Raw genomic sequence first — 26,154 nt, forward strand, 5'->3', positions numbered from 1 at the left:
ACTGTTGCTCAAAAAAGAAAAAGAAATTGAATGGACTCAAATAAGCATTCTAAAACCCTAAAGCATCATACAAATGTAAGGCATTATGTTATTCATTAAAATTAATTTGATTTTGAGGGTCTTTGACAGATGGCAGCAGGATTTTTAGATACTTTGAAATAATTAGTGACACCCTAGGATACTGTGAAATCATGATTGAGGTTACACTAAATTGGCTACCAATAGCCATCTATAATATAAACGATTTCGACAACAGATAATGTCATTTTAAATGACTATATTAGAGAGGCAAGGAGCCGCCCCCTTAGATGTGGCCACTTCGTAGGGCTCCACTCTGGGCCTGTCCTCTCCTTCCTCACTATCCCCTTGGGCAATCTCGTCTACAGAGGCTTCAGACCTTACCTCTACATGTTGACAAAGCACCAGCTTACATTCTCACCATTAAACTCTTTCCTGGTCTTTAGACTAAAACTTTCCCTTACATCATAAATGTTTTTCTGACAGTTCAAACTTAAAATCATAAAAAAAAAAATCCAACTCTATTTCACCTTTTTTTCTGGTATATTTCCTCTGATCTTCCTGTTTTGCTTCTTTTTTTTTTCTTTTTTTGTATTTTTCTGAAGCTGGAAACGGGGAGGCAGTCAGACTCCCGCATGTGCCAACCAAGATCCACGGGGCACGCCCACCAGGGGGTGATACTCTGCCCATCCCGGGCGTCGCTCTGTCGCGACCAGAGCTACTCTAGCACCTGAGGCAGAGGCCATGGAGCCATCCTCAGCACCCGGGCCATCTTTGCTCCAATGGAGCCTTGGTTGTGGGAGGGGAAGAAAGATACAGAGAAGAAGGAGAGGGGGAGGGGTGGAGAAGCAGATGGGCACTTCTCCTGTGTGCCCTGGCCAGGAATCGAACCCAGGACTTCTGCACGCCAGGCCGACGCTCTACCACTGAGCCAATCGGCCAGGGCCCTGTTTTGTTTTGTTTTGTTTTTTCCCTCTCAGGTTACTGCATCAGTTACCACAGGTAGAAGAAACCTCAGAATGACCTTCAGTTCTGCCTAATACACACAACTGGACTCAAGAGGAGGCTCTCCAATGTACCGTTTTTGTTATTTGCCTGTTCCCCCACATTCTCCTTAAAGTCAAAACAAAACAAACCTCCAGTGATACAGTGACTCTTGGAATAAAAGCAAATCTCCTTAGCATGGTCCAGCAACATCTAGCTCCTGCTATTCTAGTTTCATCTCTCATGTCAATCTCGGCCACCTACCCATCCCAGACACCAGCCAACCTGCCTTCCTTAAACATCTGGGTGCCTTCATGCTCTGTTCCTTCATTTATTTTATTCTCTTTGTTTTCTCTACCATCATTCATAGACTACAGTTTCTGAGAATGCTGTCTCAGAGCCTTTGCAGATGCTATATCCTCTATCTGAAATGCCTTTCCCTGCTTGCAAATGCTAATCATCTTTAAAGCCTTAGCACGATATATATTTTTATTCATTCATTTATTCATTTATTCATCCATTCATTCATTCACTAGGAAGATTTACACAATTTCCCTATTTCCCTTCTCCAAGCCCAGAATACTTCTACTTCATACAAACTTCTATTAACCCATGCACTCACGATACTGGTCTGCTGGTGTTCACTCACAGCCAGTATGTTATCTAAGGGCAGAGACCCAGTCACATTCATCTAGTACTTCCCAGCACACAGTGGAGCCAGCAGTCATGATTTCTTTTAAATTTCTGTTCAAGTTGCATTACACACAGGATATTAAAAATTACACTTTCATATTACATACAGCATGCTAATTTCAAAAGACTAGAAAGTAATCAGTTATATTTCAAAAATCCATTCTTATGTTGGTTACATGGTACACAGAACATGTTACCATAAAAATAATGTTCAAGATTTAGATTGTATTATAAAGCCCACTTCATAAAGTCTTATTTAACCCACATTTTTGTATATTTGGTGGAAATGCAGGATGGCATGCTATTTTTCCTATCATTATAAAACGTATCTAAAGAACAGAGAGACCAGCCTTGACAAACTAGCGTATGGCCACCACCTGTTTTCTATGGCTGGATGGAAAAGGGTCAAAAATAAGGAGAGGCTGACCAGCGGAGAGGAAACCTTGTGTATATGGGATGGAAGAGGCCATCTGATGGAGGCGCTTAAGTCCTATGCCAGACACTTCCCATCCCTCTCTTTTTTCCTCATCCAAAGGAATCAGGACCACCGCAGTTTGGGTTTGGTAAGTGAATCCCAAGGGACAATTCAACGAGATGCTCTGTCTGGGTGTAGGCACACATGGAAAGCCTAAGTCTAAGCCAGCAGGACTCACTGTGGCTGCAACGACAAGAAATTCCAGTAAGCCCTGGCCAGTTGGCTCAGTGGTAGAGCGTCGGCCTGGCGTGCGGAAGTCCCGGGTTCGATTCTTGGCCAGGGCACACAGGAGAAGTGCCCATCTGCTTCTCTGCCCCTCCCCCCCCTCCTTCCTCTCTGTCTCTCTCTTCCCCTCCCGCAGCCAAGGCTCCATTGGCGCAAAAAGATGGCCCGGGCACTGGGGATGGCTCCTTGGCCTCTGCCCCAGGCGCTAGAGTGGCTCTGGTCGTGGCAGAGCGACGCCCCAGATGGGCAGAGCATCGCCCCCTGGTGGGTGCGCCGGGTGGATCCCGGTCGGGCGCATGCGGGAGTCTGTCTGACTGTCTCCCCGTTTCCAGCTTCATAAAATTAAAAAAAAAGAAAAAGAAATTCCAGTAAGCTCCCATGTCACTCCTGCAACCCCACTAACACAGAGACAGGGCTGGGGCAGAGGAGGGAGAAAACAGCAATGAAACATGAGAGATGCATCAACGTGAAACAGAGGGAATGCTTATGAATTTTAAGGTATAGAATACTGAAGTTCTCTGGAAGTTTATTTTTGAAAGATAATAATAACCAAAATGCATGATATCATTTACTTCTCAAATAAATACTGATAAAGAAAAACAATAACACACCTGGTTCTTTTCATTTCCCAATTATTTGGATTTCAAACAAATGGGAGTTTTTTAAATTTTTGTTTATTAATTGATTTTAGAGAGACAGAGAGAGAACGAAGAGAGAAAGAGAAGCATTTATTTATTGTTCCACTTAGTTTGCATTCATTGGTTGCTTCCCATACGTGCCCTGACCTGGGATTGAATCTGCAACCTTGGTGTTTCGGGATGATGTTCCGACTGAGCTAACCCGCCCTAGCGGGAGTTTATTCTATTAAAATTCAATATCCGAAGTGAGTTTTCAGAAGAAATAGAACTTTTTGATGATGTTTATATTTCTATAAATATGAATGATGCAGAATTTGAGTCTATGAAATCAGATGACAAGATACAGCCCAAGCTTCAGCTCTTGCTAATTAAACGAATCAATTAAGAGACTGCAGTTGCAACTGTGTAGCTGCTGTTCTATAGTAGCAATAACAACTCCACTGGGAGGCCTTTTACTACATTAAAATGCTGTCCTCCACAACTCCATCTGATATTATTAGAAACAGTTATTTGTGTCTTGCTGTCATATTAGTAGCAAAGGCAAATTATGGAAATATGCAGACCAGAATGGTCCCAGTATGAGATCAGGTTGGGTTTTCAGCCTCCAAGGGAACAATTGCTAAAATTCCAAAGTTCCCCAAAGTTCCTTAATGGAACTGATAAATCTACCAGCACAGCATCCATTTAGAAACTAGGTAAGGGTCACATATTTACATACTTCCCTGCTAAGTTGATACAATTCAACTAGATGAATTATCATATTAAGTTTACCCTCCTGAGTTAAACTGATGGAGTTCAAAATTGTTTTCGATGGTTATCATTAATCGCTGTTACTTCGTAAATGCTTACTTTGAAATCTAATTGTGCTAGTGTTATCAAGGGTCATATTAATAGCATTCTTAATGGTAAATCTTTGTAAAACGTGTTTATTCTACTGATATTATCACTCAAGCTTTCTAAGCTAATAAGAAATAAAGTATATTTATTATCAATAAAAACTTAATTTAAAATGTACAATTTGAGATTTAAATAGCTTAAGAACTTCAGCATGATTTGGTTTCATTAAGATCTCTGGCTAAGCTTCAAAGACATATAATTTGATAGTTCCTCAAGAGTCCTTGGGTAAATGCCAACAGCACAGCTATGAAGAAGCTGTTCAATGTAGTCTAAGCTTATTTTCTTTTTTGAGCAAAATGCATTGTTTTTACAAGGAAAAAAAAAGTCTTACTGAGATATGCTTTGCATAATAGGACTGTTATAAAATCACTAGCATTTTAAAAATCAAATATAAACAATGGTTTATTTAGAATAAAATGTTAACTTTTGCACTCTTGAAATAATAACAAAATATTCATCCTTATTGTTAAGCATAGTTCAAGTGAGGAATTCTGGTTAAGTAAAACACTGTACCTCTTCCATTTTGTGTGTGTGTGTGTGTGTGTGTGTGTGTGTGTACGCTTATATTATACTATCTGATATATACAAACTCACAGCTACACCAAAAAACATCAAAACAAAACAAAACCCAGACAACTCACATTTAAAATGGGCATAGATTCTGGAAAAATTCTGAAATATGTACCTTACTAACTAAGTGTATATTATGGACTAAATGTTGTATCCCACAAAATTCATGTTAAAGCCCTAGCCCCTGGGTGAAGGTGTCTGGAGGGGGACCTTTGGAAATGATTAGGCTTAGTTAGATGAGGTCATGAGAGGGATGCCCTAGAAGAAAAAACTCAGATGACATCAGAGTAATCGTGGCACGAGAGATACTCCTGATTTCTTCCCTTGAAATTTCAACAAACAGAACTATAATGCAGCAGAGGAACCCCAGCTGGGCTCACAGGCACACCTCAAAGATCCACGCATCAAATGGACTAAAGGTGGGATGGGGTGAAAGGGGGGCAGAAAATAAAATGCAACCTTGGTGGGCTTTAGAGGAGACAAACTTGGAGTGACGGGGTTTTTTCTCTGCTGCACTATGGAGAAGAGGGAAGCTCGGGCTCTCTGGATTTTGTCTGAGGGGTACAGAGAAGGAAACTCGGAGTTGGGTCTCCTTCTGCCAGGAGGAGTGGTGAAATAGAAGGGCATAGGGAGAGATACACCAAAGCAGCCAGAGCTTGGAGTCATGGCCAGTGTTCCCACGGTCCACCTGTAGCTCTCACTCGGGAGACAGAGAAAGCTAAAGTGTGTCCCCCCAGCCTCTTAAATCCCACCTCCCTCACCCTGAAGTACTGAAAGTGGCAGAGACAGACCACACAGCTAGCTCTCCAGAGCCACCCTCTCCCCTGAAGAACAGAGGTGCTCCACGTCCCGTTCCCAGCTTTGTTGAGACGTGGGGAGAAGTGCCTGGAAGCCTGAGACTGCCATTGCTACAGCCATAAGCTAGAAAAATGAAGTAGTAAAGACAAAGTCCTAAAGTCCTAACAACATGCCCCACCCACAAACAATACTGTGACCCTGCCTACATCATTGCGACAGCAATATCTCAGTGGAGGACAGCCCAAGAACTTCACATAGCTAAAAGTTGTAACACAGCAACACATACTGGAATAAACCTCTCAAAACCAATATTTATTTTCCTTTTTTCTTATTTATTTTCTCTTTTGAATTTCATCTTCTTACATTTTTATATTTTTTATTCATTTTTGAGGGTTCCTTTTTGATGTTTTGTTTGCTTTTGATCTTTTTTTTCTGTGGTTTTTCTTTACCTGTCATAATTTCTAAATTTTTATATTTTATACTGTATTTTTTATTTTAGTTTTTCATTTTTTTAGTTATATTTTTAAATTAGGGTTCTTAACAATATCACTCTCAAATGCCATCAAGGAAGAAGAAATAAAATACCATGGCTACACAAGACAGAGATGTAGTTCAGAAAGAAAATGAAAAATCACCAGAATAAAATCTCAAACACATGGAAACCTTGCAGTTAAATGATAGAGAATTCAAAATTGAAGTTCTGAAAATATTCAATGATATGTGAGAACACACTAATAGGCAACTTAATGAGCTCAGAAATCAAGTTAATAATCAAAACAAATACCTTACCAAGGAAACTGAAACTTTAACACCAGAGATAAAGAGCCTAACCAGGTGGTGGTGCAGTGCATAGAGCATCAGAATGGGATGTGGAGGACCCAGGTTCGAGACCCCGAGGTCTCCAGCTTGAGCGCGGGCTCATCTGGTTTGAGCAAAGCTCACCAGCTTGGACCCAAGGTCGCTGGCTTGAGCAAGGGGTTACTTGGTCTGCTGTAGTCCCACGGTCAAGCACATATGAGAAAGCAATCAATGAACAACTAAGGTGTCACAACGAAAAATTAATGATTGATGCTTCTCATCCCTCTCCATTCCTGTCTGTCTGTCCCTATCTATCCCTCTCTAAGATTCTCCCTCTCTGTTAAAAACAAAACAAAACAAAAAACAGAGATAAAGAATTCAGCACATAAACAGAAGCCTGAGGTAGCAAGTTTAACTAACAGAACAAGCCTGACAGAGGAAAGAATCAGTGATAACGAAGACAAGAGATGCTACACAAAAAAAAGGAGAGATTCACGAATTAAAATAGCTGACAGCTCTACAAGATTTGTCTGACTCAATCAGAAAGAGCAGTATAAGAATAATGGATATATCAGAAGAAGAGAAGGAGAAGGAAATGGAGAATCTATTTAAATAATTGATGAGAATTTCCCAAGCCTATGAAAAGATTTAGAGCCTTGTATCCAAGAAACAAAAAGAACACCAAGTTACCACAACCCAAACAGACCTACTCCAAAGCACATTGTAATAAAATTGTCAAAAATCAATGACAAAGGAAGAATCTTCAACACAGCTAGAAAAAGGAGAACATAACATATAAAGGAAAGCCCTTTATCATCAGACTTCTCAGCAAACACGGTACAAGCCAGAAGAGAGTGGACACAAACGTTCAAGGTATTGAAAGAGAGGAATTAATCAGACAAGAATACTACATTCATCAGTTATCCTTTAAATATGAAGGAGAGATAAGAACTTTTATAGACATACAGAAACTGAGGGAATTTATCCTCAGAAAACCCCACTGCATGAAAAACTCAAGGGGATTTATTCAACCAGATATAAAAAACAAAACAAATCAAAACTACAAGTAAAACCTCCAACAAGGTCACAATTAAAACAAGAATAATCTGTGATAACAATAACATAAAAGTAGAGAGGATAAAAATCTGAAGTAGCAAAGGAGGACGGAGTGCAAAAGCACTTGTAAAAAAAAGGACTCTTGCCCTGGCCGGGTTGGCTCAGCAGTAGAGCGTCGGCCTAGCGTGTGGAGGACCCGGGTTCGATTCCCAGCCAGGGCACACAGGAGAAGCGCCCATTTGCTTCTCCACCCCTCCGCTGCACTTTCCTCTCTGTCTCTCTCTTCCCCTCCCGCAGCCAAGGCTCCATTGGAGCAAAGATGGCCCGGGCGCTGGGGATGGCTCTGTGGCCTCTGGCCCAGGTGCTACGGTGGCTCTGGTCACAACATGGCGACGCCCAGGATGGGCAGAGCATCGCCCCCTGGTGGGCAGAGCGTCGCCCCTGGTGGGCGTGCCGGGTGGATCCCGATCGGGTGCATGCGGGAGTCTGTCAGACTGTCTCTCCCTGTTTCCAGCTTCAGAAAAATGAAAAGAAAAAAAAAATTAAAAAAAAAAAAAAAAAAAAAGGACTCTTGTACATATGAACATTTTTCTCTTAATAAGCTAATGGTAACCACCCACAAAAAAGCCACTACTGAAATACACAGCTTAAAAAAAAAAAAGATACAGAGGAAAGAAGTATAAAATACCACCAAAAAAAACAAGTGACAGAAACAAAAAAGAGAAGAACCAAACGAGACACAGAGCTACCAGAAAATAAAACATAAAGTGGCTACAGGAAATCCTCAAGTGTCAATAATTACCCTAAATGTAAATGGATTGTACTCACCAAAAAAGAAGCACAGAGTAGCAGATTGGATCAAAAAGCAAAGCCCAACCATATGCTGCCTTCAAGAGAGACATCTAAGCTGCAAGGACAAAAGTAGATTCAAAGTGAAAGGTTGAAAAATGATTCTCCCCAAGAAAATAATATCCAAAGAAAAACAAGTGTAGTCATACTCATATCTGCAATGCTGACTTCAAGCCAACAAAGGTAACCTGAGACAAAGATGGACATTTCATAATGATAAAAAGGCACTGTATCAAGAAGACATAACACTTCTTAATATATATGCAATGAACCAGGGAGCACCAAAATATATAAGACATCTACTAACTGATCTAAAAATAGAAGCAGACAAAAACACAATCATACTTGGAGATTTCAACACACCATTGGAATGCTTTACATATACTGCTAACAAAAATTAGGGGATATTAAAAAAAATTAGGGGATATTTTATCACTTCATATTCATTTTAAAATATCCCCTAACTTTTGTGAGCAGTATAGATTATCCAAACAGAAAATCAATAAGAAATTATAGACCTTAAACAACACTCTGGACCAAATAGACTTAATAGACACTTATAAGACATTTCATCCTAAAACATCAGATTATACATTCTTTTCCAGTGTTCATGGAACATTCTCAAGTATAGACCATATTTTGGGCCACAAAACTAACATCAACAAATTCAGAAAGACTGAAATTATACCAAGCATATTTTCTGATCATAAGACTTTGAAATTAAAATTCAACTATAAAAAGGAAGAAAAGAAAAAAAAAGTAAAGAAACCCACAAAAATGTGGAACTTAAAACATACTTCTAAAAAATGACTGGGTCAAAGAAAAAATAAAAGCAGACATCAAAAGATATATACAGACAAATAAATGACAACATGACATCAAAATCTCTGGGATGCAGCCAAAGCAGTAATAAGAAGGAAGTTTATATCATTACAACCTTTTATCAAGAAAAAAGAGAGATCCTAGATAAACACCTAACATCACACCTTAAAAACTAGAAAAAGAAGATAAAAGGCAACCTAAAGGCAGCAGAAGAAAGGAAATAGTAACAATTAGAGCAGAACTACCAAAATAGAGAACAAAAAAACTATAGAAAAAAAATTAATATAATAAAGAGCTGGTTCTTTGAAAAGATCAATAAAATTGACAAACCATTGGCTAGACTCATCAAGAAAAAAAGAGAAAGGACTCATATAAACAAAATCCAAAATGAAAGAGGAGAAATTACCACAGACATCATAGATATACAAAGGATCATTGTAGAATATTATGAAAGATTATATGCCACCAAATTCAACAACCTAGAGGAAATGGATAAATTCCTAGAACTATACAATCTTCCTAGACTGAGCTACAAAGAAGTGGAAAGCCTAAATAGACCTATAAGCAGGGAGGAAATAGAAACAACTATCCAAAAATCTCCCCAAAAATAAAAGTCTAAGACCAGATGGGTTATACTAGTGAATTCTACCAAATATTCAAAGAAGATTTGGTACCTATCCTACTCAAAGTCTTCAAAAAAACAGAAGAAGCAATACTCCCCAACATATTTTATGAGGTCAACATAACTCTCATAACAAAACCTGGCAAGGACAACACAAAAAAAGAAAATGACAGACCAATACCTCTAATGAATACAGACACAAAAATCCTAAACAAAATACTAGCAAATCAAATACAACAATACATTAAAAAAATAATATATCATGATCAAGTGAGATCCATTCTAGGAGTACAAGGATGGTTCAACCTAAGAAAATCGATCAACATAATACACCACATTAACAAAACAAAGAACAAAAACCATATGAGCCTATCATAGATGCAGAAAAGGCATTGAATGAGATACAACATCCCTTTATGTTTAAAACACTCAATAAAATTGAAATAGAAGGAAAATATCTCAACATAATAAAGGCCATATATGACAAACCATCAGCTAATATCATACTAAATGGTAAAAAAAAAAAATGAAGGGTTTTTCTCTAAAATCAGGAAAGAGACAAAGCTGCCCACTCTCTCCACTCTTATTCAACATAGTTCTGGAAATATTAGCCAGAATGATCAGGAAAGAGGAAGAAATAAAAGGCATTCATATTGGGAAAGAAGAAGTAAAGGTGTCATTTTTGCAGATGACATGATCCTATATATAGAAAATCCCAAAAACTCCACCAAAAAACTATCAGAAACAATAAACCAATACAGTAAAGTCGTAGGATACAAGATCATTATACAAGTCTACTGCTTTTCTGTATGCCAACAATGAAACTTCAGAAAATAAACTTTAAAAAAAAGCAATTCCTTTACAATTGCAAGTAAAAAAAAAAAAGTAGCTAGGAATAAATTTAACAAAAAATGTAAAGGATCTTTATACTGAAAAGTACAAAATTTTATTGAAAGAAATTAAAAAAGACACAATGAAATGGAAAAATATTCCATGTTCATAGATTGGAAGAATCAACATAGTTAAAATGGCCATATATATATTTTTGTATTTTTCTAAAATGAGAAGTGGGGGGAGGCAGACAGACTCCCACCTACGCCTGACCAGGATCCACCTAGCATGCCCACCAGGGAGTGATGCTTGGCCCATCTGAGGCCTTGCTCCGCTCCAATTGGAGCCATTCTAGTGCCTGAGGCAGAGGCCATGCAGCTATCCTCAGCACCTGGGCCAACTTTGCTCCAATGGAGCCTTGACTGGGGGAGGGGGAAAGAGAGATAGAGAGGAAGCAGAGGGGGAGGGTGGAGAAGCAGATGGGCGCTTCTCCTGTGTGCCCTGGCTGGGAATGGATCCCAGGACTTTCACATGCCGGGTCAATGCTCTACTGCTGAGCCAACTGGCCAGGGCTAAAATGGCCATATTATCCAAAGCAATATACAAATTTAGTGTAATCCCCATCAAAATTCCAATATCATTTTTTAAAGAAATAGAACAAAAACTACCAGGTTTGTATGGAATCATAAAAAACCCCAAATAGCCAAAGCAATCCTGAGGAAAAAGAATAAAGTTGAAGTTATCATACTACTTGACTTCAAATTATACTACAGAGACACAATAATCAAAATAGCATGGTACTGGCAGAAAAACAGACATACAGACCAATAGAACAGAACTGAGATCCCAGAAATGAAACCACATATACAGTGGTACCTTGGGATACGAACAGACCAACATACGAATTTTTAAAGATACAAGCTGCGACTCGGTCTGTATTTTTGTTTGACATCCGAGAGAAATTCTGAGATACAAGTTGTGATTCGGGAAGCTGCCACTAGTTGGTGTGTTGGCTCATGGGTCCAGTACTGGCAGTTTGATATACGAGTGACTGACTTACAAGCTTGGTTACAGAATGAATTAAATTTGTATCTCAAGGTACCACTGTATATGGACAAATCATCTTTGACAAAGGAGCCAAAAACACACAATGGAGGGGAAAAAAAAAGCCTCTTCAATAAATGGTGCTGGGAAAATTGGAAAGCCACATACAAAAGAATGAAACTTGACTACAGTTTGTCCCCCTGCACAAAAATCAACTCAAAATGGATCTAAGACCTAAATATAAGATCTGAAACAATAAACTAAATAGGAGAAAACATAGGTACTAAGCTCATGGACCTTGGCCATAGAGAACAGTTTATGAATTTGACCCCAAAGGCAAAGGAAGGAAAAAATAAATGAATGGGACTATATCAAACTAAAAAGCTTCTACATAGCAATAGAAACTGATAATAAAACGAACAGGCAGCCATCTAAATGGGGGATGATATTTGCAAACAACAGCTCTTATAAAGGATTAATATCCAAAATATATACAGAACTCACAAAGCTCACCAACACACAAGCAAACACTCCAATTAAAAAATGGGGAGAGAACCTGAACAGACACTTCTCCCAAGAGGACATACAAATGGCCAACAGATAGAAGATGCTTCTCCTCACTAGCTATTAGAGAAATGCAAATCAAAACTACAACAAGATACCACCTCACACCTGTTAGATTGGGTAAAGAAGATGTGGTACATATGTATATATAATGAAATACTCCTCAGCCATAAGAAATGATGACAGTAAAATTTATGACAACATGGATAGACCTTGAGAACATTATACTGAGTGAAATAAGTAAATCAGAAAAGCTAAGAACTGTATGATTTCATACATAGGTGGTATATAAAACTGAGACTCATGGACACAGAGAAAAGTAAAGAGTTTACCAGGGTGGGGGTGTATGTGGGGGGAAGGGCAGGATGTAAAGAGGGAAAATATAATGATTTGACTTTGGGTGATGGGTATACAACATAATCAACAGTTCAACTGCTATAGAAATGTTTACCTGAAAACTATGTACTCTTATTGATCAATGACACTGTGTTAATTTTCTAAATAAAATTTCAAAATTAAAATAAGAGAGAGAGAGAGAGAGAGAAGGATGCTGTCATAGTCGGGTTATGGACCTTATAAAAGAGGAAGAGGGACTAAACACGCTGTTTTGTGAGGATAACAGCTTTACAGTGGCCAACTGCAAGCCAGGAAGAGGGCCCTCACCAGAAATCTACTGGCACCTTGATCTTGAACTTCCCAGCCTCCAAAATTATGAAAAAGAAATGTCTGTAAACCAGCCAGTCTGGTATTTTGTCCTAGCATCCCAAGCTGACTAAGATAGTTGTACTCAGCAGTTACTACAGAGTTCCCTGCATTACACAGTAAAGCAAGTTGTTTTGAAGACACTCTGATGGTTAACTGCTTGACTCAAAGTCAGAGAGACCTAGTTTTGTATTCTGATTCTACCAGTTATTAGCATAGAATAATCATTTAACCTCCCTATGCTCCAAAATTTAGGCATGGGCTTCATCAGTGTTGCAGCATGTTTTCAGCACGGACTACAGAACACCAATCACATCGGTGATGATAACGGGTAGAGAAATACTTCGAAAAAGAAATGAAAGTACTCAAATCAGGTGTGTTATTATATACTTCATAAGATAGAGGCTTAAGGAAGAGTGCTTTTTTTATCAAATATTTTTTAAGTAAATTGCCCAAGTTCCTTTTTAACTTTTCATACATGTCAAATATGCTTTTATGCCTATATAGTGTGTACTGAACTAAATAGCATCATCCAAAAACTCACATCCACCCAGAATTTTAGAATGTGACCTTATTTGGAAATAGTGTCTTCACAAGTGTAATTAGTTAATATTATGTGATAATTTTAAATGAAGTTCAAAGCGCATAACAGAAAGAAGAAACCAAAAATTTAAAATGTAATGAGATTTGTTTTATTGGAAAATAACTGGTAATTTTAAAAGTTCATTATGAGTAAAAATGAATATAATTATTAAGCCTGTACCTTCCCTAAGTTGAAACAATAACATTTCTGAACCTTATTGATACAACAAAAGTACGAACTTCTCTTAGACTAAAATTAAACACCTCTTTGAATACCAAAGGACATGTTTTCAATATTCAAAAAATCCAATGTATGTAGAAAATTCTACAACGATTCTTACAAAGACAAATGTGTATTTGGGAAGTCTTAACCTTGACCATGTGAAATGCAACTGCTATTCCTGACTATTATCTGTATAGATAACTTGGAACCTGACATGCCTTCTCTATATAAACTGTATAAAAAAAATGACACAACCTGACCAAGTGGTGGCACAGAGAATAGAGCATCAGCCCAGGACACTGAGGACCCAGGTTCAAAACCCCAAGGTCACTGGCTTGAGTGCAGGCTCATCCAGCTTGAGTGTGGGCTCACCAGCTTGTGTGGAGTCACTGGCTTGAGTGTGGGATCACAGACATGACCCCATGGTCGCTGGCTTGAACCCAAGGTTGCTGGCTTGAGCACAAGTCACTGGTTCAGCCAGAGTCCCCAGTCAGGACATATATGAGAAAGCAATCAATGAACAACTAAGGTGTTGCACCTATGAGTTGATGCTTCTCATCTCTCTCTTCCTTCCTGTCTGTCTGTCTGTCCCTGTCTGTCTGTCTCTCCCTCTAGCTAAAATATAAAAAAAAAAAAAAAAACAAAGACAAAGTAAAACAGCCTCTCTGGGCTTTGTTAGCAAGTAATCCATCATTTACTAGAGGAGGAGGTAGTGCCAGGATACATCAGATTCTCCTTCGCTCTTTTCTCTCTCTCTTTTTTTTCCAGGTGACTTTCTGTTGGCCGTTTAGGTGGTGTATGTAGGTGCCTGTGATGGTTGTTTTGGTGGTATGTTTCCAGTAACTGAAGTGAGGCGGTATGTATATGAATGTGCACAGTCTTCTTCTAGTGTGTTTAGGGTACCTGAGTAGGTGAAGGGGAGTAAAGGTAAAGGCATCTGCTGATGGAATGAGCCCTGAGCTGGGAACTGAGAAACCTGAGTCCCACCTTTGCTCTATCACAAACTAGATGTGAAACCCTGGGTAAAATAAGTTCTCTTTTCTTTTTTTTTTTCACCATCACACCCCCCACAAGTTATTTTTTCTGTCTAGTTTCCTTATCTGAGGAAGAAGAATTAATCACTAAGGTTCCAAAGCTCCCTTATACTTTCATTTTTTCTTCATTTGTTTCTATATTTGCTTTCTTCACATTTCCTCTTCACATCCATTACATTGGTCCCATACTTGTTGATTTCATGTATTCATTTGACAAATACGGATTGAATACTTGCTGTATACCAGGGGTCCCCAAACTTTTTACACAGGGGGCCAGTTCACTGTCCCCCAGGCCATTGGAGGGCTGGACTATAAAATAAACTATGAACAAATCCCTATGCACACTGCACATATCTTATTTTAAAGTAAAAAAACAAAACGGGAACAAATACAATTTTAAAATAAAGAACAAGTAAATTTAAATCAACAGACTGACCAGTATTTCAATGGGAACTATGGGCCTGCTTTTGGACGTCTTCCATTGTGCAGCCACATAATCCTTTGCGCAGTACCTCTTTCTCGTTCAGATACTCTCAGAACAATGACCACCAATGAAAGAGGTGCCCCTTCCGGAAGTGCAGTGGGGCCGGATAAACGGCCTCAGGGGGCCGCATGCCCTGTTCTGAGTGCTGAACAGACAAAACCCCCTATGCTCTTGGAGCTCATTTCATTCAAGTGGGGAAGACAGAAAATAAATATTTTGAAAGGTAAAATATGTCAAATATTAATGTATGTCAAATAGTTATAACTGCTAAAAAGAAAATAAAGTGGAGGGAAGGGGAAATAAAACATCGGAAGGAGTGATCATAACTTTAAACAGTGTGACTAGGAAGAGGTGGCTGACATGTAAAGGCCGAAAGAAAGGGAGGGAAGCTACAATGCAGCTATCGGGGCAGAGGGTCCTGGCAGAGAAAAGGCAAAAAAGGAGAGACCCTGAAGTATGTGCCTGCATGTCTGAAGAAAACCAACAAGGCCAACTGACTTGGCTTATATTTTAAAAGGATCGTTTTAACTGCTATATTTATAATAGATTAGGGAACAGTGGTGGAGGTGGAAAGACTTTGGCAGCTGCAATAATTCCGACAAGGGATGATGAAAGCAGCCCTGGCCAGTTGGCTCAGTGGTGGAGCATCGGCCCAGCGTGTGAAAGTCCTGGGTTCGATTCCCAGCCAGGGCACACAGGAGAGGCGCCCATCTGCTTCTCCACCTTTTCCTCCTCTTCCTTCCTCTAGCTTTCTGTTCCCCTTTCACAGCCAGTTTGTAGCAAAGTTGGTCCAGGTGCTGAGGATGGCTCCATGGCCTCCACCTCAAGCACTAGAATGGCTCTGGTTGCAATGGTGCAATGCCCCAGATGGGCAGAGCATCGCCCCCTAGTGGGCATGCCAGGTGGACCCCGGTTGGGCACGTGCGGGAGAGTTTGTCTGTCTGCCTCCCACCCAGCTTCTCACTTCAGGAAAATACAAAAAAACAAAACAAAAAACAAACAAACAAAAAAGATGATGAAAGCAGTGGAAGTAGTGGAAAAAAGATATGAATCAAGAAAAATAAAAGCTTTTAGTTCAAGTTGCCATTTTCTCAGTGGAAAAAGTGCAGAAGAAACTATTTTGGTTTTTTGCAGTTAGCCGAGCTCAGTTTTCAATACATGAACACTGAGAAATCTATTAGAATCCAAGGAGAAAGAGCAAAGTAGCAGGGACAGTGAAAGTGCCCTTTCTAGCACAAGCACTTAGGTACAGGAAAACCACCGCATAATATAATTCTAAATAACCATTAATAAAAATAACATAGGTCTCGGTCAAATGAGCTGGAAAGATGTACGTTGTTTATTGTTGCATGAGAAAACGTGTAATTCTGTTTCTGGAAGAATATATCTAATGTTAATAGTTTACCTCTAAGAGATAGGATGTATACTTCTGTGACGGTTAAGTTTATGTGTAACTCGGCTAGGCCACAGGATCCAGATATTTGGCCAAACATTATTCTAAATGTTTCTATGAAGGTATTTTTCAGAGGAGATTAACATTTAAATCACTAGACTGGGTAAAACTGATTAGCCTCCATAATGTGGGTGGGCCTCTTTCAATCAGTTAAAGAAAAAGGACTGACCTCCAAAGCAGAGAAGAATCCAGTAAGCACACTGTCTTTGGACGTGACCTGCAGCTCAGCCCTGCCCTATCCTGGAAGATTTTGGACTGGACTCCACAATCTCAATAACCAATTTCTCAAAATCAACCACTGTCCTTCCTCTCTCTCTCCGCCCCACCCCTGCCCTGGGGCCTGGCATTTGTCTTTTTGGTTCGATTTTTTTGGTGAACCCTGACTCATACAATTTGTTAAGACATGCATTTAAATAATATCTAAATTTAAAAAATTTTAAAGTATGTATTACTTTTTTTGATCAGAAAAACAAGAATAACCTTGTCTTAGGTGTAACACTTAAATTTAACATTACATACAGCAAGTAGACATACATATACTACTTTACATAAACTTTACTACATCTCTACACACATATAAACTATAAATTCACACTATTATTAATATCTTTTCTACCTCAATGGCAGCAAAATCACTACATTTCTTTTTCTTTCCCAAGCGAGAGGAAGGGAGATAGAGAGACAGACTCCTGCAAGCACCTGGACCAAGATCCATCTGGCAACCCCCATGTGGGACTAATGCTTTGCCCATCTGGGGCCATGCACACAAACGAGCTATTTTTGGCACCTGACGTGGAGGGGCCAGGGAGCCATCCTTAGCACCTGTGGTGATGTGCTCAAACCAATTGAACCATGACTGTGGGAGGAGAAGAGAGAGAGTAAGAGAGAAGAAGGAGGGGAGGTGGAGAAGTAGATGCCACTTCTCTTATGTACCCTGACTGGGAATTGAACCCAGGTCATCCACATGCTGGACCAATGCTGGACCACTGAGCCAACTGTCCAGGGCCATTAAAAAATCACTACATTTTTTATTTAAGCCGCAGGCTTCTCCTCTGATATCCTCAATAAACTCACAGAGCTAACAGAAATATTCAAGGTCAATTTACAACTTGAACAAGGTACCCAAAGCACCTGAACAGACATTTTAAAAATCATATATGATACCTAGTAAGTGAATACATGAAAAAATATTCAAATACAACAACAAAAAAGAGGCATGCTAAGTAAAATAAGGTACCTTTTTTTAACAGTAAAATTACTTTAAAGATTATAACTAATACTATTAATATATACAGTTATAAGTAAAAATAACTAAAAGTACATTTCTTTCCACCAGATAGAGTATAACAACTTTGAAAATTATAGCTAGTACTTGTGAGAGTGCAAAGTGATATTATAATATATATGAGTGCCTTTCAGAAGAGATATGAAATATTGGCAACATGTACACTAACCCATAAAATTATTCATGATTTTGCCTCAATTTAGAAGGAAATATATTTTATACATTTTTGAAAATACCTTATAATATATTTGAAAATAATTCAAAACATCAAAAAGCACTACCCACTAAGCTGTTCATTAGAACATCAATCATAATGACCAAAAAGGAGAAGTAACTAAAATACCTGAGTTGGGATTCGTAGAAAATACAAATACATCACATCTACTCATCAGAATATTAAATACAACTTTATAAGACAGCATTGATGATTTATAGCAGTACAAAAAATGACTGACAGGATCATAAATGAAAAAAATCAAAATTCAAATTTATGATTTAATTTCTTAGCAATGTGGACTTGAAAGGAGCTAATAAAGGTAAAAGGAAAACTGAGGAAAAAACCTCACTAAAATCACTATTTTCGGCCCTGGCTGGTTGGCTCAGTGGTAGAGCGTCAGCCTGGCGTGCGGAGGTCCCGGGTTCGATTCCCAGCCAGGGCATACAGGAGAGGTGCCCATCTGCTTCTCCACCCCTCCCCCTCTCCTTCCTCTCTGTCTCTCTCTTCCCCTCCCGCAGCTAATGCTCAGTTGGAGCAAGGATGGCCCGGGTGCTGGGGATGGCTCTGTGGCCTCTGCCTCAGGCGCTGGAGTGGCTCTGGTTGCAACATAGCGATGCCCAGGGTGGGCAGAGCATCGCCCCTGGTGGGCGTGCAGGGTGGATCCCGGTCGGGCGCATGCGGGAGTCTGTCTGACTGTCTCTCCCCGTTTCCAGCTTTAGAAAAATACAAAAAAAAAAATCACTATTTTCAAAAGCATCTTTATATATTATATAACATGTATGCTCTTATTTTAATTATGAAATCAAGGAGAAAAATCTCCAGTAGAAAAAAAGAACTTGAAATACTCAACAAACTACAAATACTTTTTAAAACTACTTTCTCTCTAATAAGTCGTCTATCATGGAAACACTTCTATAACACACTGAAGAACCCATTTCTTATACAAAGATTATCTCACTTAATAGCAAAACACAATCACGATGAAACCAAGTTCAAAGCAGACAGGCTAAAACTAGTTGAACACTTTTTTATTTTATTCTAACAATTGGAAGAAATATACAAGGTAATAATTCTCTGATACTTACCACCGTACCAAGAAACTGAATGCTCATGTTTCCCCCTGCTTCTCGTGAAAGGCACTGGGGGGGAAAAAGAGGTATAAAATGAATTCACATCCACACAGAAATGTGTACATGATAATTCACAACAGCATAATTCCTAATAGCCAATTAACTGAAGTGTCCATCAACAGATAAATGGATAAACAAAATATCGATGGAATAATATTCGGCCATAAAAAGGAGTCAAGTACCAATACAGTCTACAAAGATGCCAGTCAAAAAGGACCACATATTGTATGATTTCATTTAACATGAACTTCCCAGAACAGGCAGATCCACAGACACAGGAGGGAGATTGGTGCCTTGCAGCCATTCTCTGCAGCTGACTCTCAGCGGCCCAAAGACTTCTGGGTAAACAACCCTGCCCCCAGCTAGCACAGGCTGCAGGTTTTCTCTTAAGATTGTTGCCTTAAGAATAGATCAAATGTCACATCTTTTAACCAGTGCCGATTATTTTCCACCACTTTGTCAAGGAAAGTACTGGAAAATTTTTTTGATGACCCAAGAAATTAGAGGGGAGTTTCATGAACTTGTTGGCATGTAAGAACAAAAGTAATGAATATATACATAAACTTTGGTAAATCCTACTAAAAAGAGAAACATGCTTCTAATTCTAGAGTAGGAGGCCAAGTGGCAGAGAGTGCCAACACCAAGTCCAAAATGGTTACAAAAAGTAGATATTTGTGGCTGCATTACACAAGGATGACCAGGAAGATTCCTGACCAGGGCACACAGGAGAAGTGCCCATCTGCTTCTCCACCCTTCCCCCTTTCCTTCCTCTCTGTCTCTCTCTTCCCCTCCCGCAGCCAAGGCTCCACTGGAGCAAAGTTGGCCTGGGCACTGAGGATGGCTCCATGGCCTCTGCCTCAGGCTCTAGAATGGCTCTGGTTGCAATGGCACAACGCCCAAGATAGGTAGAGCATCGCCCCCTAGTGGACATGTGAGTGGATCCCAGTCGGGCGATTGTGGGAGTCTGTCTCTCTGCCTCCCCACTTCTCACTTCAGAAAAATACAAAAAAATAAAAATAAAAAAAATGAAGTGGCCTGTAACTTGGTACCTAAGTGAAGAGACAACAGGAAATGATTCTTTGCAATGTCCCACATGGAACATTTTGTCAGACAGAAACTCAAGAGACAAGCCCACACTAAAGCAAGGAAGAAAAGTTTAGAGAAAAAGAAAGGAAATTTTCTTCAGGAAAAGTTTCTACATCTTTCTGAAATCCAGAAGTTAACACTTGTCTAGTACGTCTGAACTCTTAACTGACCATTTTATTTTTCTTGGATAATAGTCTATATACAAAAGTAAATGCGTATGTTAAGTGGTTTAGAAAGAAATTGTGTATTCAGTCAAATGACTATTTACTTATCAATTGGTCTAAGTGTTAACATGTCATGTAAATTCTGGAAGTGGTCATGCTTCTACCAAACTTTTTAAAAATATCAGGTATAAACTACAAATTAAATTCCCATTTTATTAAAAAGGAAGGGGCCTTGGCCAGTTAGCTCAGGCAGTTAGTGTCGTCCGATACACTCAGGTTGAGGGTTCAATCCCCAGTCAGGGCACTTACAGGAAGAAACCAACAAATGCACAACTAAGTGTAACAACAAATGCTTTTCTCTCTCTCTTTTCTCTCTCTAAAATTAATCAATAAATTAAAAATAATTTTTAGATCATTTGGACAGAGACTAAAAGACTGATTGACTGGAAGTTTCCTAGGGCAAAGAGGGTTGGGAGAAAATGGGGAGTGACTGCTAATTAGTATGAGGTCTTTTTATGGAGGTGTGAAAATGTTCCCAAATTGATTGTGGTGATGATAACACAACTCTGTGAAGAGACAAAATAACACTGATTTGTACACTTTGGGTGAATTGTATGATATGTGAATTATATCTCAGTCAAGTTGTTATAAAAAATGAATTAGCATTTGTTTAAAAAAACAGTGAGAACAATGCAATTCTTCTATGCCCAGAGAAGAGAGGAGTGAAAAGAAGAAATAACCTCTATGTTATACATTTATTTATTAGTAAAACAAGTTTAAAGTGAATATAATATTTTATGCATATTTTAATTATTTGAATTTTAGTTTACTAAAAATGAATGACTGGTACACTGGAAATAAATTATACTTTTCTCAGATAATTCTCACCTGTAAAATTGCTTTATTTATTCCTAATCTGTTCTTCAGACCTCTTTCTTTCTAGTTCTTACCAGAGGACCCAGTGGCTTCAAAGACTATGCAAACAAATAAAGCAGTCCTAATTAAGTAGCTATGAAGTTTTTTAACGTTCCTAGATGTAGCCTAGTAGAAATATTAGTGGCCCTCACTCAATAGCAAGCCTATTTTTATTCCTTTAAAGAAGTGGAAGCTTTTCAACTCTAATCTTTATGATCACTCAAGTCATAGAAACCAGAATGAACCTCTAGTATCCAGACAGAGCTCCTAGTTCCTTGACTAAGGGAGGTTAGATCAATAAGAAAGAAAGCAGTTTAATACACAAGGATACCTAAATGTTTGGCCCTACCTGAAAATATTGCCAAGTGACTTGACACAGTAGTAATCTGACTAGCATACTCAAGGCATTGTGGTATAATGCAGAAAACTCAAAATTGATATTTTTTATCCATTAATTTCACCTGTAAGAATTTTCCCTACAGAAAAAAAGTCATGAGTAGGCAGAAAAATATAGCTATAAAAATGTCATCACAGTGCAGTTTATAAAATTTTAAATTTCAAGCAATCAAAATGAACAACAAAAAAACTGGTTAAATAATTTATGGTATGTTTATGTAGCCATTAAAAAATTTTAAAATATGGAAGTGTTTATAATATACTTTAATTGCAAAAGGAATGAACAAAACAATATGTTCAAACTATTACTTGTTCAAAATTCTATATGTTTATATAAAATTCTAGCACAAATAATGCACATAAAACGGTTAACTGTTATTTCTAGGTGGAAGATATTAACTGACCTTTCTTTTTGCCTTATCTGTAATGTCTATTCTTCAGTATGGACATGTATAAATTAATAATGGCAGAAAAAATATAATGTAGATTGGAATAAAATAGATTCTTTCCCTCAGTATCCTAAGGGATTAAGAATTGAGTCTTGAGTTCTAATATGTGCATTTTGACTTTAGTCATCCATCCATCCATCCATCCATCCATCCATCCATCCATCTATACATAAATTGAGCATTACTAGCTTAATTATGATCCACTCCCCAGGAGAATAAAGTATAGAATTCTAAAATTAATTAAAATTCATTATGATAAATCCATAGTACAAAATGTACATATTATTATAGGATAAGAGGCCAGACCAGCTGCATGTCCAAAAAGGTTAAGGAGGACTTACAGATAGACCTTAGAGCTGGGTATTAAAAAACGAGCAGAATTCTCCAAGTTGGAAGTAGAAGAGAACATTTTGGTCTAATGGAAGAGTTTTTAAAATTTCAGATTAAAAAATATGGCACATTTAAGGAATACTGAGCAATTAATTCAGTATGGTCAGAGATAGGTTTAGTTGATGAAGAGAAGTAACAAGAAAAGAAACTGAGAAGGAGCTCCAGAGCCAGGTCATAATTTGCAGAGAGAATTCATACACACTTTAGAAAGTTCTTATACTTAAGAACTTCAGAAAGATCAATGGTTTGAGGTAAGGTTGAGGATATGGAGGAATGGGGGATGCTACTGCAATCACTTAGGTTGGAGTACTCAAGAGTAAACCAAACATAATAGTAGAAATAAGCCTGATTCATTCATAGTAATTTAGAATTTGGAAGGCAAACAAATCTGAAAAATCTATTTGTTTTACTTATGAGGAAACTAAAAGGTAGAGGAATGGAAAAAGTAATTTGTCGACACTGCAATGGGAGAATAAGAATCCCAACTCAAGCATTTTGACTGTGTAGGATGGATTATCTTCACAATGTCTTATCCTAGGTCATCAATTACATGGTGAGTTGTTTAAGGACAAGAACCATTTCTTACACTTCCTCCTTAATCCCAACAGTACTGTAGAAAATGAAACATAAGATCAATCTCCACCAACAGTTCTGACATTTTCCCACACTATAAAAACTAAGTGGCTTATATCTCTCAATTGTCAATTGTCCGGCAGTTTTCACTAGGGAGTACAGAAGTGTAGCTGTCAAGAAACTAAGAAAAGGAGTGGTGTAAAATGATTTAGCTTGTGGGTAAGCAGTCTAACAGCATCTGACTTCTACACCGCTGAAGTTCTAAGAGTAGTGAGAAAAACACTAGAGCATCCCTATTCCAGACAAGACACATGCCAGCCTGTTTTTATTTATTTTTCTTTTTAAATGAGAGGTGAGGAGGCAGGGAGGCAGGGAGGAAGAAAGACAGACTCCCTCATGCATCCCGACCGGGATCCACCCAGCAAGCCGCTATGAGGCAATGCTCTGACCATCTGGAGCCACTGCTCCATTGCTCAGCAACCAAACTACTACAGTACCTGAGATGAGGACATGGAGCCATCCTCAGCACCTGGAGCCAAATTGCTCGAACCATTCGAGCCATAGCTCTGGGAGGAAAGGAGAGAGAGAGAGAGAGAGAGAGAGAGAGAGAGAGAGAGAGGAGAGGGTTGGTGAAGTAGATGGTCACTTCTGTGTGCCTTGACCTGGAATCGAACCTGGGACTTCCACATGCTGGGCTGACACTCTACTGCTGAACCAACCAGCCACGGCCCCACCTGGAATTCGTCTCCATTAATCATCTGTAATCATTCTTGTCAAGGTAGCTTAAAATTTCCATCTTCTCTTTTCTATTGGTCAGATTTTCTTCATCGACACCAGACACAGTTGACGATTCCTTTCCCAAAAACTTCTTTCACTGGCTTCAAGCATATCTCACATTCCTGGTCTTTCTCCTACCTCCTCCTCAGCTCTTTCTCAGCCTCCTGTGCTGGTTTCAGCTCTCCATTCAATTCCTCACTGCTGAAGTGTCCCAAGACCCAGTCCTCAGCTCTCCTCTCTTTTCCATATACATTATTCCTCTGCAATCTCATCCAGACCCATACTTCCCCCTTGACACCCAGATACTCACTTTAAAATAAAATCAACTTCACTAGGCCCTGGCCGGTTGGCTCAGCGGTAGAGCGTCGGCCTGGCGTGCAGGGGACCCGGGTTCGATTCCCGGCCAGGGCACATAGGAGAAGCGCCCATTTGCTTCTCCACCCCCTCCCTCCTTCCTCTCTGTCTCTCTCTTCCCCTCCCGCAGCCGAGGCTCCATTGGAGCAAAGATGGCCCGGGCATTGGGGATGGCTCCTTGGCTTCTGCCCCAGGCGCTAGAGTGGCTCTGGGCCCTCTGGTGGGCAGAGCTTCGCCCCTGGTGGGCGTGCCGGGTGGATCCCGGTCGGGCGCATGCGGGAGTCTGTATGACTGTCTCTCCCCGTTTCCAGCTTCAGAAAAATACAAAAATAAATAAATAAATAAATAAATAACTAAATAAATAAAAATCAACTTCACTAAAGTATAATTGATGTACAAACCGCCCCCCCCAGAATTCCAGTTAAAGTATAGAACTTAATAACTTTTGACAGTTGTAAAAAACCACTACCATAATCAAGATACAAAAATATATCCATCACCTCCATAAGGTTCTTCTTGCCCCATCTTCTGGGTAGCTTAGTGGGTTTGAGCATCATCTTGATATGCCAAGGGTGCAGGTTCAATTCCCAGTCATGGCACATTCAAGAATCAACCAAAGAATGCATAAATAAGTAGAACAAATCAATGTCTGTCTGTCTCTCCTTTCTTCACTTTCTAAAATCAGTCAATAAATAAAATTTAAAAGTTCTTCCTTTCTCACTGCAACCTTTGTCCCTGCCTCCAAGCCACCAATGATCTGCTGTCTAATAAATGAGTTCATTTTTCCCCAAAAGGGCACTCAGTGGTTCCAGCACCATTTGTTTAAGAGAATTTCCCACTGAATTCTTTAGCACATTTGCCAAAATATCAACTGACTACCTAGCTGGATCTATTTCTAGACTCTCTTCTGTCCCCTCATCTACATGTCTCTCCCACTACCACACTGTCTGATACTGCTGTTTCGTATCTTGAAATCAGATTATATAAGTCTTCCAACTTTGTAATTATTTAATAAAATTCCTTTGTATTTTATGATTTTTCAAACAACAGAATATTTTTGGTAGTAAAAAACATAAAATTTACTATTTTAACTATTTTTAAGTATAAAGTTCAGTAGTGGTAAGTACATCTACATTTCTGTGACACAGATTCCCAAAACATTTTCATCTCGCAAATCTGAACCTCTACACCCATTAAACAACATCTCCCTTTTCCCCTATAATGGCATTTTACAATGGTAGATAACTACCATTATACTTTGTTTCTATGAATTTGACTACTTTAGATACCTCATATAAGTGGATTCATACAGTATTTGCCTTTTTGTGTCTGACTTATTTCACTTAGCGTAATGTCAAGTTCACCCATGGTTGTAGCATTTGACAGGATTTCTTTCCTTTCTAAGGTTGAATAACATTCCATTTTATGTAAATACCAGTTTATCCACTTATCCATGGATGGACATTCTTGTCACTTTCCCCTTGGCTATTGCAAATAATGCTACAATGAACATAGGTGTGCAAATATCTCTTATAGAGACCCTGCTTTCACGTCTTTTGGATATATACCCTGGGATTACTGGATCACATGGCAGTATTCTTTTTTTTTGAGGAGCCCCTATACTGTTTTCCATACCAGTTGTACCATTTTACACTTCTACCAACAGTGTATGAAAGTTCCGATTTCTCTGTTCTCACCAACACTTGTTATTTTCTGTTTATTTGGCAGTAGCCATCCTAATGAGTGTGAGGTGATATCTCATTGTGGTTTTGATTTGCACTTCTCAGATGATTAGTATGTTAAGTATGTTTTTATACGCTTGCTGCCCATTTGTACATGAGCATCAGAGAAATGCTTATTTAGTCTTTTGTCCACTTTTTAATCAGTTTTAGCTTTTCTGTTAAGTTGTAGGAATTTCTTATATATTCTGGATATTAACCCCTTATCTAATATATGATTTGCAAATATTTCTTCTCATTCAGTAGGCTATCTCTTCATTCTGTTAATTATATGCTTTGATGCACAAAAGGATTTTTAGGTTAGTTGCCATTTCATC

General features: G+C 38.8%; 1 protein-coding gene across 2 annotated transcripts in view; it reads right to left on the reverse strand.

The window, feature by feature from the left end:
* The window catches only part of PCCA (propionyl-CoA carboxylase subunit alpha), a 450,416-nt gene that overhangs the window by 59,279 nt on the left and 364,983 nt on the right, over positions 1 to 26,154 (reverse strand). For both annotated transcript variants that reach the window (XM_066234359.1, XM_066234358.1), the window contains exon 21: positions 18,950 to 19,003. In XM_066234359.1, coding sequence (XP_066090456.1) covers positions 18,950 to 19,003 — 54 coding nt within the window. The remainder of the gene's footprint in view (positions 1 to 18,949; positions 19,004 to 26,154) is intronic.

Source organism: Saccopteryx bilineata, chromosome 6 (genome assembly GCF_036850765.1).
Source record: "Saccopteryx bilineata isolate mSacBil1 chromosome 6, mSacBil1_pri_phased_curated, whole genome shotgun sequence".
Lineage (NCBI taxonomy): Eukaryota > Metazoa > Chordata > Mammalia > Chiroptera > Emballonuridae > Saccopteryx > Saccopteryx bilineata.